This window comes from Prosopis cineraria, unplaced genomic scaffold (genome assembly GCF_029017545.1).
Source record: "Prosopis cineraria cultivar Desert tree isolate PC_DT_omini unplaced genomic scaffold, ASM2901754v1 PC1070, whole genome shotgun sequence".
NCBI classification, from domain to species: domain Eukaryota; kingdom Viridiplantae; phylum Streptophyta; class Magnoliopsida; order Fabales; family Fabaceae; genus Prosopis; species Prosopis cineraria.
The window spans coordinates 18,227-36,059 of NW_026556395.1; the positions used below are offsets into that span (position 1 = coordinate 18,227).

Genomic DNA, 17,833 nt, shown 5'->3' on the forward strand with positions numbered 1-17,833 from the left:
AAAAAAATTAAATATAATATACGGGAGCGCTCATTTAAAGAGCGTTCCTGTAAAGTAACTTACCCGAGCGCTCCTTAAGAGAGCGCTTCAATAAGTTGTCAGCATACGGGAGCACTCTTTTTAGGAGCGCTCCCGTATGCCTCATTCAGGAGCGCTCTGGTAAGCAGCATACGGCAGCGCTCCTGTATGCATCATACAGGATCGCTCCTATAGAGAGCGCTCCCATACAACCCGAAGCTTTCTTATGAAAAGCGCTCCTGTATAGTGTACATACAGGAGCGCTCGATACGGAAGTGCTTTTGAAGCACTCCCTAAGATAAAAAAAGCGCTCCTGTAAGCTTATTTTGTAGTAGTTTCCTGATTCTCATTCTCCCTAAGTCGCGAGTTCGTTTCCCATTCTCCCTATTGGTCCTTTCCTGATTCCACTTCAGATTAATGATGTTTCTTTTCTATTTTCTATTTATGTTTCAGCGTAGGTGTTGGATGTTTTTCTTCTCGTTCTCTGCCCCCGTCGTTATTGCGTGAGGCATGAAGCTTCAAGCTCTCCTTCTTGTTAATCTTGGGCATGTGAGTGTGTGATTCAATGATTGAAGTTGCAATTTTATTCTTAGTATTGCCGAATCTGTTTGGTTGAGAGGGAAGATTTGGATTTAATGAAGTTGGAATTAACTATAAAGAGTAGGTTTCTTTTTGTATTTTATCTGCATAGGGGTTGGTTGTTACTAGAGGAAATTAAATATGAGTTTCATTTTCTTTAAACTAGATTAATTTGGGTATTGATATTGTAGAATTTTGAAAAATTATTGGCATGAAATTGAAGAGTTGAACCTTGATATTAGTTTAAGGTTTGATGCTTGCAAGGCATTCGATTAAATGTCTATTAAGAGGAGTTTTAGTGGAATATGCATTTTCTAGGATTTCATCAACTCTTGTGAGAAGTATGTCTAGTTGGTTGTTATTGATCCATGAATTTAGCTTGAACATTGCAAAGGAATTTGATTTTGACACTAATATGTAACTAATTGAATTCTTGGAAATTATAGGTCTGTTAATAAATCGTTGGATAAGAGATTTTGAATGCTAAAGAGCCTTGTTGAATGGTTTGAAAATCATACATATGAAGTGTTTGGCTTAAGGCCTAAAAGAAAATCATCTCATTTAAATAGTTAGTTATAGCTAATGTGATATGAGGTAAATTGATCATAAATGATGAAGTTTAGGAAACCTCAAGATATGAATCTTGGTGTTTTTTGAATTTTGAATGGTTGTAGTGGGGGGTTATGTTAGTTATGAAAAGGAGTTTATGTAATTATAGGAAGTTAATTGAAATCTCATGTATACATATTTTTATAGGTGGTAGAAGAAAAGGACCTTGATAAGTGTTGAAAGGAGCAATCCTTGTATTTTGAGAATTCAATAGATAAGTGAATAGCGTCCCAATAACTTGTAGGCAAATTCAATTCTATAAAAGTATTGATTTAGCATATTCATGTGTCCTCTCTTTTATTTATATAACTATTTTTATTCCACAAGAACAAATGATAGAGTATTTCAATTTATTTATTTATTTGTTTATTTATGTATGAATTTATTTATTTATTTTTATGGTTCAAAATCTTAATTTTATTATCAACTATCATGCATGGAAATGTTTTCATTGTATTATACTTTATTATATTGTATTATATTTTATAGAAATAGTTAGAATTATCTTTCAATTGAACATTTGAAAGTATCTTCTATATTGAAAATGTTGATTTTATGTTTAAATAAATTAACCATCATGATTCATGCATGGGACAGATATATATATATATATATATACAGAGACATTTATTTATGTTGAGCATGACAAGAAATGTTGAAAAGAGATAATATATTGATTTTATTGACCCATGCATATTTGATTTAACATGTGAAATTGAATCATAACGCTGGTTGCTAACAACAATACCGTTCACCCTTGACACTCCATAATATACCTAGCTAGGAAGGTTTTTAAGAGTTGCTAGCCTCATTTACAGCTAACACACGTGAAATGAAGGGATGATAATTTGTAAGTATTGTACTCATGCTTGTTTTCATAGGCCTTATGCTTGCACTTATTTCTTGGTTTCTAGCCATGCTTGATTATTTCATGGCTTTAAGCCGCGCTTGTTTACTTACCCTCTGAAACTGTGTGTCTACACTTGTTAGTTATTTACTCTTGTGGACTTTGTGTCTACGCTTGTCAATCGTTCTGATAAAATTCCACTGAAATGTGAATTTTTATAAACTTATTATTTTTAATTTTTTTCAATTAAATAAATTGTTATTTGGTCGTATATGATTTTATAAGGTGAAATTGTATAACTCAATTGTAAAACAAAGCTTATAACTAGGAAGTTTCTTTATTACCTTTAATCGACTATGTATCTATTTTGTTTTCATAATTATATAAGAATGTTTATATTACACTAAGTGTTTCATTATAATAATAGCTATTATTGTGGAACTTATAGTTGTTTTGTAAATATTTCCTCCCTTTACTTTATTGAAATTTAAATTGAGACGTTATTAATTGAAAATTTATTTTTGGTCTCAAATTTATTCACTGATGCTAAACCTACTGCTGACCTTTGAGGGAAGTATAGCCGCGTTGATAGGAAATTTGTTTGAAATTCTCTCCTTTTTGATGTAATAAAAACTTTTGTATTTTATCTTTGAAAATTATGGTTATGTGCTCTATATATGCTATAGTTAAGGTCTTTAATTTGGCTATATACTCTGATTGCTGGCTGAAAGGAACTAAGCTCTTAATTGTCATCTTATTTTGTTTAAATATTGTGTTGTAGAATTTCTAGAGGCCCTACTTATATGGAAGACTTTACCAAAATTTTTACAAATTAAAAACAAAAAAAGGGTGAAGTTTGTATTAATATGAAAACTATCAAAGATGTTATAATTTTAATATAAGTATAATTATGTTTTGAAAATAGAAAATTTATTTATTTAAGGCTTAAAGGATATGTTATATAGTTCATATCCTATACCAATTACCTTCTATTTTCGAGTGTGACAGAAGAAGGGAAAAACAATAATTTTTTTTTAAATTTCGGTAGAGTCTTTCATAAAAGTTGAACTTTTCAATAAATTTACAATTAAAGATATAAAGAGAAACTAATATTATGTAAATAAAATAAAGTCACATGTAATGCCTAATGGCCTCAGGCCACTATCAGCACTCCACTAGTGTACAGAAAATAAACTAGTAATGATGTCACAACAATTTAATTTACAAAAAATAAACCAACCTAATAGAATTTATATAGGCACAACCCATTTCCTTTAGTAATTTTTAATTGACAGTAATTTGTAACAATTTTCAAGCACCTAAATATGACTTATAAAATGATATTATATCTTATAAATTATCAACTACATAATTTTGAAGAATCCAAACTTCACTTAGGATCTCAATAACTTTTTAAATAAATTTCTTCACAAAAACTTAGTTTAGATTTACAAATAAATAATACCCAAGTTAGTTCATGCTTCTTGTGGGATTAATAGAGTTAGCGGTGCATAATCAAGCAAATTAACCTTCCTAATGGGCATTTTATCAAATACCTTACAAACATGAATTTTTAAATTTTAATACTAGCCTCTTCTCTTCAAATTTGATCATTACCTCCTTATTTGTCTTTAAGTCATCATTATGGGTAATGCCAATAGACTTGTATAGGATTTGCCAAAGTAAAAACATTAAAAATTAAAAATGGCAATGCATACTCAATAGTGCAAAATAACATATCACAATAATCAAAGGATTCCACATCCAAACAGGATTATATTATCCTCTAACCATGGCACCAAATTCTTCCATTTAGCAGTAAAGCATATGAAGTAAACACAGATCACGTTATATACAGCAAATTATATCAACAACAACACAATAAACAATCAAATCAATTAGCTAGAACTGATCAAATTCACATAATCCCTATCAAATACTAATAGAAATATTTTTTTTATAATGAAAAATCCCAACAGACGAGTTATTGCAACTAATTATATAACAAATATATTAATTAAATTTAATCCATGGCAAAATTCAAAGATCTGAAGTTCATAATAACGTTAGGTACAGAACATGGTGAAGTCCTAGCCTCAATCAATGAGAATTCAAAGCTTCCTACACCTTGTTTCCCCTCATAACCAAAGTATCAGTGAGGGAGGCAAGCTTTTTCAAAGAGTTCCAGAAGGTCCTTTGACTGGGTTGGCTTCAATTTCATCGGTGGGGTTGAGTTGTTAGAGGGGTTGATGAGATTGAGATTGAGAATGCGATTGAAAATAGAGAAGAGGATGACTAGTTTGAGATTTAGTGGGGCTGAATTGAGAGTTAGAACAAAGAAGAGAGCAAAGGCGTGCTGCAATGAAGAAGAGACGAGAACAATGAGTTGTAGTAGCGTGAGAAGGGTTTAACGTTTTCTGGCTGATTGCAAAAATTAAAACATATATCTACACCAGTTATGATGAATAACCGGTGTAGATATGATAAGAAAATAAACAAAAAGAAATAAAAATATATCTACAACAGTTATAATTAAAAATTGGTGTAGATATGCTAAAAACAAAAAATTTGAAAAACTAATAAATATATCTACACTAGTTATAATTTATAACTGGTGTAGATATGTTGAAAAATTAAATTTTTTTAAAAATAACAACATATCTACACATGTTATGGTGATGAACCAGTGTAGATATGTTAAAATATTTTTTTTTAAAAAAAATAGTTAAGATATTTACACTGGTTATTTGTGGAACTAGTGTAATTATCATTGTAAAAGCTTTTTAAAAAAAATGCCATCGTTTTTTATTTCTACACCATTTGCACCATAACATAACTGGTGTAGATATGGGGGTTTAAATAGGATATTTTGCACTAGTGTATTAAACATTTTGAGGAGATAATAATTCATTTTTATAACCATTAGCTTAGATGATTGGGCCAATTTTGAACAATTTTTACCAAGTAAATTATAGCTTATTCAGAAATAAATTTTTTAGGATCAGGTTTTTGTTAATTTATAATTAATTACTTCATTTTTTTCCCCTGATGTTTGATTTTAAGAATAAATTACATAGGCTAGAATGTACAAACTTCTTTTCTATATCAAAAATTTATACAGAATTAACCGGCCAATTCAGATTGATGTGAGTAATGAGGGCCCACGTTATTCGAACAAGCTGTGATTGAGGGTTTTTATTCCACCCTTTTGTATCTTGAGAAGGGTCTACTCGTCTTGTCTCACCAAGAAAGATAATTTATTATTGAATTGGGTTTGATTAAATTACAAAAATATCTATTTTATTTTCAAAAAAACTCATAAAACCTTTTATAAAAACAGAATAAATTGCACCAGATCACATTAAGTTTTTTTTTTTTGGGTATTCTTTGAAACCTACACATGAAAAATAGTAAAAAGACACTTCACTTAAAATTTCAAGGCTCAAGTTTATGGATCTTTCTTCTTTATTACTCTATTCATCCATTGGATAAATTTTGACTTAATAACTAATATATTCTTCCTCCATCTCAAATTGTAAGACTATTTGAGACAAGATTATACATAATAATAAAGCTCAATAATAAGATTTTACAAACTTATTTTTTTAAAATAAAACTATAAACTTTCAAAAAATGACCCTAATACACTTTCAAATAGTCTTACAATTTCAATTCTTTACACATACCAAAATTATAAGATAATTTTGGAGGAATTTTGTTGTTTTAAAATATAAGACAATCTGAGAAAAATAAAGTTTCATTAATTAATTATGCACTCCCATTATTACCTTTTTAAGTGAAAAGAGAATTGAAATGATATTATAGTGTAATGAATAAGTGTGTTAGGGTCATTTTTTGAAAGTTTATAGTTTTATTTTAAAAATTAAATATGTAAAATATCATTATTGAACTTTATTGGTATGTGTAATCTTATCTCAAATAGTCTTACACTTTGAGATGGAGGAACTATATATTAGTTATTAAACAAAATTTTGTTCAATGTAGGACTTCCCATATTAACTTAGATTCACTCATATTTGAATAACCTAACATTATATATTTCAACAACACACTTGACCGTTTTTTTTTAACTGGACCTTTCTTTTTGGAAAATTTCCATAGGCTTTAAAATAAATGGAAAATCTATGTAATTTTAGTAAAATATAAAAAAAATACCATATATTAAAAAGTGATCAACACTGTGAGATACCTTCGATTACCTAAAAAACACAAACGTCTTGGATATTGGGTGATAAGTAAAGTTTTGATGTGGTTTTTGTCTTTTGAGAGATATATAAGGACACATAAATTATTTGTGTCTATTACGCACATATTTTTCTTAATAATATAAATTACCTTCCCCCTCCCATACTTTTTTAATGATACAAAAGTTAGATTTTAGGGCTCACAAGGGTCAAGATAAGTTAAGGTTATTTCTTGGTTTCCGTTTACAAATATATTTAAATTTTAAAGACCTTATTGATGGGCCATATGTGAATAGTTTTATAAGCACTCTTTGAACTCCAAGGCATGCTTTAGTTCTAATAAACTCCTAGAATTTAACTCACTTAAACTTTTGATCATAAAAAAAAGAAATACTTAAAGGTTGCCTATTAATTGGATTTTTAGATTGGCAGTGAGGTTTAGGATTTATGTCATTACAAGACATGAATGAATCAAATTCTTAAAACTGAACCAACTTGGCTTTTTCCCTCTAACTTTAGTCTATATCTCGTCTCACTAAAATATTCAAGTATTAATTAATTAGAGGTAAAAGTGTTTTAAAAACAAAACGCTTCTGATTATCACTTATAAATGCACCTTTTTGAAGATCTCTATAAGAAGCTTATAGCTCATTTTCTCTGGAAATCCTTCTCTACCTGTGATTAGGTTTCTCATAATCCTTATACAAATAATTCAGTATGTAGTGATGAAAGAAAACATGAGTTATCCTGATGATGTGTATCCTTATCTTCCATCTTCTCCCAATCAGCAAGGTAATACTTTAATATCTGCAAAAATGGTTGTGTTAATTTATAAGCATAAGGTAACTAGTGGGGATGTGTTTCATAAATGATATTTAATTTTATTTTAAAATTTATGAAAATTTTCATAAATGGAGTCATACAATATGTATCATCATTAATTGTTATGTTGAATATTCAATGGGCTGGTTATTCAATCTCTGTTGAGAAAGGTGCTTATATTTAGTACCAAATCATGCTTCAAATATAATTATCTCAAATAGAAAAATATCTATGAGCAATTAAAAAACGTTATAGTTCCAAGAAAGATTCTCTCTTAGAGAAAATCTTGACTCTAGGAGGGTTTATCTTTGCTGAAGGTGTACTTCTTTCCTTGTGTTGATTTTTCTGTTTGGTTGCATTTGAGTTAGTGAAATAGCCTAAGCATTTTGTTAGGACTCACTAATTTTTATAATCCTCTAATATTTCCTCTAATTTTTGTGTATCACAATAACTAAAACTACTTGGTTATATAGGACTTACCACAATTTTTTCTGTCACTCATTTTTTTTTGGGGTAGAAATTTAGAAATTGTGTTGTTAAATTCAAAAATCATTTTGTATTTGGCTCTTTTTTTGTTGGGTTAATTGTTTATTCATTTACTTTTGCTTGTAAGTAATATTCATTTTTAGATCAGAATGTGTACGTTGGAACTCCGCAGCAGAGTAATGTTCCTGTTGTGTACGTCCAAGCTCCTCCCCCAGCAATAGTTCACAATCATCAGACTGTTTATACTGGAGCTACATATGCTGAACAATCATCATCATCATCCTGTTGTTGCTGGTAAGTTAATTTCTTGTTTATAAACTAGGCAAAGAAAGAGGCTCATGGTTTATAAATATATGTGATTATTTGAGATTTTATTCTTTATATGGATAATATATTTTTCATTGAAATGCTAATTAGTATAACTAGGGACAATGACAATAAAGTCTCAACAGAAAACTAAAAACAATTATGTTACTGATGAAATTTTTTGAAAAATAAATTGCAAATAATATTGATTCATATAGTTGTGATAGGAATCTCAATTAGAACTATATTACTCTCTTCGTCCTAAATTATAAGACACTTTTAGACAAAATCTCACATACCAGTAAACCTCATTAAATATACTTAACAACCTTATCTTTATAAAACAAAAATATAAACTTTTAAAAATACTCATCATTTAATATATTGAAAAGAGAAGGGATGAAAATTAATTATAAAGAGAGAAAGGATAATATTGAAATTGATACATTTAATGAAACATTAATCTATTCAAAATGTCTTATATTTTGAGATTAATAACTCCTTTAAAAATGCCCTATAATTTGAAATGTGGTGGTACTTTGCAACTATTCGAATCAAGCTACTGAAAATTGACTAGTTACTAAACCAATCAAGACTGTGGTTTAAAAGTAATCAGTGGTCTAAACATGGATAAACTCGAAGTCATATTGGTCTAATTTAAATTTACAAAATATTCAAATATTTAACTATGAAAAGCATTGATATTCAAATAAAAAAATCTTTTATTCTCAAGTAAATGAAATTTCCATCCATAAAATCTTATACATGTCTTATGAAAATATTAATTATAAGTTTCTAATAATAATAAAATAAAAACATTAAAAATATTATTTAAGGGGTTTATATTTGATTTAGGGTTCAATATTTAGAAGAAAAAATGGGGAGAAGAAAAAGGAAAAAAATGATAATAAAAGTGACATTTCGGTTAATATAATATTAAACGGAGGGAGTACAATTTTTTAAGAGATTAAAGTTTAATCTAATTTTATCATATTTATGTTGGTCATTTATGTCAATTGATTTAATAACTAATGTTAAAATTTTGACTGGTGATATTACTGTAAATGAATTGAAAAACTTTGCAATGGTTTTAAACTTTGCTGTTGCTTGGTTTCAGCTGCATTCTTCGGTGCTTTTGCTTCTTCCTCGTACTGATCTTCATCATCGTTATTGTGATCGAAGTGATACAGAACCGACAGAGAAAATGAGGAGCTAGCAAGAGAGAACATCATGTTGTTTCTGAAACCAGAACGAGAAAAGCCTTTTTGAATGTCGGCTACCCACTTGATAATGCTCAAATTTGATTCGAATTCATAGTATTGGTTAATGTCAGATAGCTATATTAAAATTATTTTTAACTAACTTTATTGGTTATCTCTGTTGATGTTATCGATATTGGTTGAGAACAATCTACTCCTTTGGTCCTATTTACAGGGCAAAGAGAGAAGAAAAAAAAATTTGGTTTTATTTATAAGACATTTGTTAATTTTTAATGCTTCTCTTTAAATTTTTACCTTTATTAAATACTCTGAATAAAAATACCAGTAATGAGATTTAAGAATATTTATTAGAAGTAAAGGTGAAAAGTTGTTAAATTTTAAAACAAAGTTAATGAGGTTTAAAGTTTTCCTTAATTTTAATGAAATATGTTGGAAGTGACTTAGAAATAGAATAGAGGGACTATATTATTGCCACACCCAACTTTAGTGGTATTGTCTGTATTGCTATAATGCATTAATTTTATCAAGCTCATTTGAGCAAAACCAAGTTTGGGCTGAAAACAACGTTAGTTAAGATGCTGTGGGTGAGATGAATTTTTTTTAAAAAAATCTCTGGATAATATTGTATAAGCCTTTCATAGAAGTCTTGTTTGTTTCAAAATATAAGGCATTTGATAGGTTTTATATATATTGTTTTCCAATTATAGCCTTATTACTTCATTATATGTCACTTAAGTAATTAATGAATATTTTAAATAAGTCAAATATTATATTTATTCTTCTCAAAAATACAATTGAAAATATGTGAATTTTTTTAGAAAATCATTCTTTTAACCAACATTTTTTTTAAAATATCTAAATTAAGTTACTTCTTTCGTTTAAAAATGTAAAGCATTTTTAATCGAATTATACCCTCAATAAAATGGTTGGTTATTTTTAAAATAACACTATCTTTTCATATTTACCACTATTTAAAAGGGCATTTCACTTTAAAATAAATATAAAATGATTTATTTATTCAGGAAACTTTTGAAAAAATCACATTAATTACATATTGAAACACTAAAAATGTTTTATATTTTTAAACATCAAAGCTCTCAAAAAATGTTTTACATTTTTTGAATGGAAGGAATAGCTTTTAGAAGCGCTCTCTAGCCCTTATGTATAAGAGAGCTTTAAAAGTACAAGAGTGCTTACACATGGAGCACTTAAAGGTAAAGAAGAAGCATTCTTGTATATCTTTTTCGTAGTAGTGATATATGATCGTGGGTAGAGCTATCATTTAGGGCTAGCCCAACCCTAAAAGGATGGCCCTTAAAGGGCCAGGGCCTAAATAGGCTGACCTTATAAAGCCTGATTTCACTTTAGGGTTCTCTTTTGGTTGGCCCAGCCCTGACCCTTAGGGTTGAAGGGCTAACCCTTAAAGCCTTAACCCTATATATTTTTTTATTTTTCAATTTAAAATTTAAAAAACATATTTAAAATTCTAAAAATGTTATTACACATAATATTAAGTCTAGCATAATAATTTAAAACAATACACACAATAATAAATTTAAGTCTAATCAAAAGTAGCAACATTACAAAATTAACACTGATAATAATTAAACTTTACTAGCATTATCAGCTAAATCTTGATAATTTTTATTATCATCAATATCAATATAATTTGATTTTTTCCTTGTGGAGCTTCATTAGTTATTACACATAACATTTAGTTTTGAAGTGTTTATTTTTAATTAAATTTAAAAATAAGAGGGCTTCAAAGGGTTGGCCCTATCCCTTAAGGCTAGCCCTTTTATTTTTGAGTAGGGCCTGATTTATTATTTTATAGCTCAAAGAAAAGGCTTAACCCTAGATTTTTTCAAGCTTAAAAGGGCTGGCCCAATAGGTTTGGCCCTAATTAATGGCTTTAATCAAGGGGATTCTCTTTTTATATGGTTACTTGACTGAATTATATTCAAGTATTGTTAAGTCTAATTAGAGGTGGTTCTCTTAAAGCAATTTTTTTGCATTTACATGAGCTTCAACTTGAGATCTTGTGTTTAATTGGCCATAACCTTTTTTTACTAAAACCAATGTAACGCTTGTTGGTCAGAACTCTTGTTTTTTTTTTGAACATATGAATTCCACATAATTAAATTAATTACAAATAAAAGAATAACATATGTTATTTAATGATGTTAACTACATATATAAATTAAACCCATCAAAATGAGCGTTTTAATTTTAGCAAGTTCAAGTGACTAATTATTATGACCATTTCCTCCTCGACTAACCCATTACCTAGCAAGATCTCAAAGTGTTATAATTTTTAGCCTAGGAACTCAAGGCTCTGATGATTAATTAAGTTGGAGAAGATAGCGGGTCATCACAAAATCACCAGAAATTAAGGAACAGAAAAAAAAAAGATTAATGATAACCACAAAGATTAAGAAGCAAAGATAGTAATTTGACCCCATGATTAGCATTATAAAAACGTGGCACTAATCGACTCCATTCTTACTCTCCTCCTCCTCTATTAATTCTTAAAAACGAAATCCTCCCATTTTACAAAACATCGAAGTCGAATTGAATTGCAATACGTTCAAGATCGAGATACATGGCTAAGTCTTCCATATTCATCCTCTTGGCCTTGGCCGTTTGTTTCTTCTCCTTCTTCGTTTCCACACACGGCAACGACCTGAAAAACCGCTTCGTCGTGCATGGCACAGTTTATTGTGACACATGCAACGTTCAATTTGTCACTAAGATTAGCGAACCCATGGCTGGTATGTAATAAATTATTGTTATTAACAACTTTAACCATTTAGATTTGATCACCAACAAAACAATTTATGTCACTTTTTTGGATAGTTTTAGATTATGTTTTTAAGGAAGCATGCTTGGTGCCTTGGCTAGGTTTTGCCATGGTGTTCATCATTGCTATGACATCTTTGAACCAGTCAAATCCAGTTTTCATGATTCAGATTTAAAGTTTTTAATTGATGATTTTTAAATACAAAATTTGTTTTTAACATAATGATAAGAGATTATCTTTATTTTAGATTTTGTATCTACTAAAATTTTAAATTATTAGCTAACAAAAATTAGTCTAATTAATAAGGATTTAACCCATAACTCACAAGGTCACAAAATCAAGTCTCGCTTTCAAATTGAGGATCTTATTGGTAGGTGATCTATAAGTATATTTCTAAGTGCTCTTAGAGTTTGAAGACATGTTCTAACCTTGATGTTCCCTTAAAGACCCAACTCATTTAAACTTTTGTTTATAAAAAAAATTTAAATTATTAAATATATGAAAATAAAATTATATTACATCTGGACCATCCAATTTGATCTGCATGGTCAAAATTTGGTGCTCATCGCCACAAAACTCAATCCACTTGGGTTGGAAGTTTACACACAAAGGCACAACACATATTTATAAGTAAAAGATTAATGATTATTTAGCATCATACATAAACCCTAATGTTTATTATTAGTATACATCGACAAAGAGTTGTGTTACTGATGAAGTGTGAGAATGGTGAAGGTGCCAAGGTGAGACTGCAGTGTGTGGACTTTGCAAATGACAAGAACATAACGTTAAGCAAGGAGGCGACGACGGACGAGAAGGGTTCGTACAGTATCGAGGTTGATGGCGACCATGCCGAAGAAGATTGTCAGGTCACTCTCATCTCTAGCAGCAGAGACGACTGTACCAAGTTGGACAGTGACAAGCATCTGAACCAAGCTGCCAAAGTTAGCATCACCAACGACAATGGCCTCATTCACAGTCCTGATCGTCTCGCCAATGCTCTTGGCTTCATGAAGGACCAGCCTCTTGCTGAGTGTGCTGAAGTTCTTAAAGATCTCAGTTTGAACCCAGACGGCACTGAGATTGAAGATAATTCCTGAACATGAAAATTTGATCACTTTGATCCTTCCTTACTTCCTTGCTTCAAATTAAAGTTGTTTATCCTTTTGCAGTTATACGTTTGATAATAACTAGGTCGGCTCTGTGTGCGTGTTACATTAATTGCACAGAGTCTGAGGAATGAGTCGAATTTGTTATAGATTTTGAATTTTTTTATACCTATATATTGATGATGGTGCTACTGCTGTTTCTGTGGGTTTTTTTTTTATTTCTTTCCGGCTTTTATATGATTAGAGTATGAGAAAAGTATGAGTTTTGACCTTATAAAATAGGGTTTGGTTTCCATTATATTCGAAGTAGAACTTCTCCTTCATGAATGTAAATAGTAGAGTTTGAAGATTATTTTATATCCGTTGATCATGAATTCACCATGTGCTAATTCGATTAAATATTTGATTATATCATTTTAAAATCTCATAAAATAAATAATTTAATATATTAAAAAAATTATAAGAATACATTTCTACCACTAATCGATGTATGCTTGAACTATATAACACCTCTTGTGAATATTTATTTTGCTTATTTCTTTTCCTGCTATATAAGAAGAGTTTGAACTCATGATATGGTAAAGAAAACTCAAACAACCGACACAATTAGTTAGCAGAAGGGATTAACCCATCATAACGTGATAAACTAATATTTGAATCTGTAGAGAAAAAAATGTTTGCAATTAGTATTTAATCTGTATCTCAAACATAATTATCTTTGATAGGAAGACACTTATGCATAATAAAAAAAAGGCCAACTCAATAAAGTTGGATTTACTTATCACCATTGGAGTGATCAGTTTCAAAAGCGTGCTAAAAGATAGAGAAAACCAAACAGGTCATTAAGCCTTTAAAATATGGTTAAAGAGTAAATGGTCAAAATCGTTAACAAACTTGTCATAAACAAAAATATTTTATTATATTGGTCAAAATACTAATTCAATGATTTATTGGTTTGGCTGGTAGTATTGAAAAGGGTGTAATGGTGAGGATAACTTCGATAGACTTAGTGGCAGAGTTACGATTCTAAATTAAGGAATACAAGATAATTTAGTTTAAAATTTATAATTTTTAAAATATAATTTAATGATTAAAAAAAAAATACTATACTAGGCCTAAAATGGTGATAACCAATAACTTAAGCATAATGAGCATGTTTTTTTGTTAAGGTGGTGCTTTTGTAAATATGCTTTTCATATATATAGATCATTAGACAATATGATGAAATTTTAATTTCTTCTCTTGGAGGTGATGACAAATTTTTCAGAAAAATATAGCTGTTGGTCTCTATTAAGGGTAAAAATAGGTTAAGTCAAGTTTGGTTTTAGCTAAATAAGCCTGAACTTGTGTGGTAGATTAGAGGCATAAGTGTGACCTAAATTAAAAACTTGTATAAGGCTTTTTTTCTCACATCTCAGACTTAAGTCTACCTAAAATATAGTCTAACCTAAAAGCCTATTTAAAAATTTACTTAAAAGTAAGTTTTTTGAAATAGATTTACATATTAGCATTATATTTATCAAACTTGTTTAGGATTGTTAAAGCCTACATATACATAATTAACTTGATTTTTCAACTACAACATATAATAATTAAGAGAACTTACTAACTACAATACTATATAACAATAAAGTAGTAACATTAAAATCAAAGGAAAACACAATCATTAATTCTTATAGTTTTATTATTTTAAGTCCCCATAGTTTTTTTAATGTTTTCAGTCTCTATAAGACATTGAAACTATAAGGACTTAGGTAACAAATGCCACTCAATTTTGTTAAAACTATAAGAATTAAAAATATTGAAAAAAATTATGGAGACTAAAAGTAAAACATGATGAAACTATAGGGACCAATCATGATTGTGTTTTCCCAAAAATCAATATATAAGTATAATATGATTGAAAATATAACTAATAAGAAACTAGAAATAAAAAAGAATATTTTGATCAAAAATAAAATGGTGAAAGTAATATATCATTAATCAAATGTGTCATAGTTTCAGCATGTTTAAAAAAATATAGGAACCTGTTTAGCAAGTTTTGATTTAGGGGAAGAACAAGAAGAAAGGGGTTAAAGGGGTGAAGTCCATTATTTCATAATTCATAAAGTAAATATTATATATATAATATTACATATATTACATTATATATATATATATATATAATACATCACATAATAATGATAATAATAATTTATTATTATTTATATAAATAGGTTAACTTTGTTAGGCTCGTAGGCTAAGCTTGAATCTAATATGGCCTATAGTAAATAAGACGAGCTAAGTCTGAAGTAGGCTAAGCTATAAGCCTCGTGATAATAGCTAGGCCTACTTTCACCCCTAATCCTGTATATTTAATTAGCATATGTTGGTATTAGTTTGTATATTTTTTTTCCTTTCTTAAAATTTATTTGTCTATAATGCTAGTCTTTATTATTTGAGGAAGTTAAATATGCTGATGCGTACAAAACTCTATTAATTTTGTTGAGTTGGTAAAAAAAAAACCCTAATACTGATATATACTAGTATTTATGATGGATTATGACAATATGAGGGTTAACTATATTGATTAAGTGTATGCTTGAAAAGAGAAATACTTCTTCTGTTTTTATATATAAGATGTTTTTAATCAAATCACGCAAACTAATAAAAATTGATTATCTAATTAAAAACACAATAATATTTTAATTTTGCCCCTAATTATTATAAATAAAAAATGAATCTCTTTTTTAAAAGTAAATTAATGAGAATACTTATCCTTTTCTCTTTTCAATTTAATAAAAATATAATGGTTCATTCATTAAAAAATATGCTAACAACTTCTTATATTTAAAAAAAAAATTTTTTTATATGAGCACGGAGGGAGTATATTTTTAAGCCACCAACTTTTTTATGTTCATAAAAAAATAATAAACAAGTACTACCGCTTTTTCTATTAAAAAAATAATAACACGAGTGCTGCCGCTTCAATCTCACTTTCGCAGTGTTTCATTTATCGTCAAAATACCATTTATGGCTTTGGATAACATTGGAACTTGCAACATTTAATAAATACTATGAAATTAAAAAATGGAATAAATGTTACAAGAGTCTTTCATATATATATATATATATATATATATTTTAGTAGTGCATAAAGTGAGCATGTCACACCTCAAAAATAGAGGGTGACTGGCACAGGATGTGAACCATCGCACATCATTTAAGCCTTGGATCGATTAATCTTTCTATAACTAAGACCTAATTATATTTTTAGTTTGAATTAGAAACATGCATAAACATTTTTGGCATTAATAAAAGTTTTAATATTTTTATAAAAATTTTGGCAGAACCTCTTCTTTAAACAGGATCTCCCGAAAACTCTACAACACAATATTTTACACAAAATATCATATTAATTAGGAATTCAACTCCTTTCAGCCACCAAGCAAAATATGTAACAAAATAAAGGTTCTAGCTATAGACTATGTGGAGCACCTAAATTAAGCTTACAAAATAAAATTTTATAATTTAAAACATTACATCAAAAGAATACTTAATCCTTAGCTCGTCCACCTTTAGTCAGTAATAGACTCCTCAGTATTTGGCAGATGGTTCAGTGTCAGCTACACTATCTGAGACCAAAAAAATTTTCAGTGAATAATGTCCCAATAATAAATAATTAAATATGAATAAAAGCAAAGTTAAAAATAATTATGTAAGTTTAAAAAAAACAATGATCTCCATAAAGATTCAAATAAATGCGGAACAATAGAATTCTATATAACTTTAAATGAAATCTTGAACCATTAAATTATCATATCAAATATTGTCATAACTTAATTTCAAGGAAACAAATAAACAAATAAGTAATTAAAAATATATTGCTAATTAAAACAAACAAATATGAAATCATTAAATAATCAAATTCATATATATGGGACTTATCTGAAAAATTAACAAACATGGACACATTATCCACGAGGACAAATAACCAGAAGCAATTATGCTACGAAAACAGACGTGGATACACAATCCATGAGGGTAAGTAACCAAATGCAGCCAAAGCCACGAAACAAACATGGATATGAGACCCACGAATAACAGACTTGAGAATAGAGCTCACGAAAATTAAACTAGCTAGTAATTTATCATGGTGTGCCAAGGGCTAATGGAACTGCCGTTAGCAATTAATATTCTGTCTAAAGTCTCTTTAAAAATCAATTTTCAGACATGCGAGAAAATAATTATTATCAAATTAAATTTTCTCTTCTTCATATCAGATTCACATGAATTATGTAAACACCCATTCTTTTCAATGTAAAAACTTACAAACTCTCTTTTCACGAATTTTCATGATGTCCTTGTCGAATAAAGGATTACTAAAACTTGTAAAAAAAAAAAGCAAGTTGATCAATGTTGTAAGCACATAAAACTGACTTCAGAAAATAGAGTTATTCAATCAACAGAAATAATCAATGCTTATGAATAATATATACATATACAAACATATATAAATAGATAAAATTGTAAATTGTTAAAATCAATATCTTTGATGAAAAGAAACTTTGTCAATAAATATTTCGGACGTTATTCACTTACTTGAGACATTCTCTACTCCTAACCGGTCTTCTTACAACAATGTTTGCTCCTTAAATCCTAGTGCCCAAATAATAACATCGTATTTTATTTTAAAGATTTATTTTTGTACCCTTTCAACCCAAATCAATTTAGAAAAAACCACAACAATTCCCAACTTTAATTTAATTTTTTTCCCAAACATTTCATAGATATCTCAAAGACTAATATTTTGATAATCAATTGGCTCTTCAATTAATAATCAAATTACTCTT

The 17,833-nt window shown here is 28.7% G+C and overlaps 1 protein-coding gene across 1 annotated transcript; it reads left to right on the forward strand.

The window, feature by feature from the left end:
• Positions 1 to 11,614: 11,614 nt before the first annotated feature.
• LOC129299192 (olee1-like protein) lies at positions 11,615 to 13,206 on the forward strand. The gene is made up of 2 exons (XM_054937654.1): positions 11,615 to 11,863; positions 12,628 to 13,206. The coding sequence occupies exons 1-2, from the start codon at positions 11,695 to 11,697 to the stop codon at positions 12,990 to 12,992; spliced, it is 534 nt and encodes a 177-aa protein (XP_054793629.1). The 5' UTR covers positions 11,615 to 11,694; the 3' UTR covers positions 12,993 to 13,206.
• Positions 13,207 to 17,833: the final 4,627 nt, after the last annotated feature.

What these genes read in the sequence shown, in the direction of transcription:
- LOC129299192 (XM_054937654.1), top strand. Translation starts at nt 11,695, where the DNA reads ATGGCTAAGTCTTCCATATTCATCCTCTTGGCCTTGGCCGTTTGTTTC. An exon ending in GATTAGCGAACCCATGGCTG is followed by an intron (nt 11,864 to 12,627) that starts GTATGTAATAAA and finishes AGAATGGTGAAG; the next exon opens with GTGCCAAGGTGAGACTGCAG.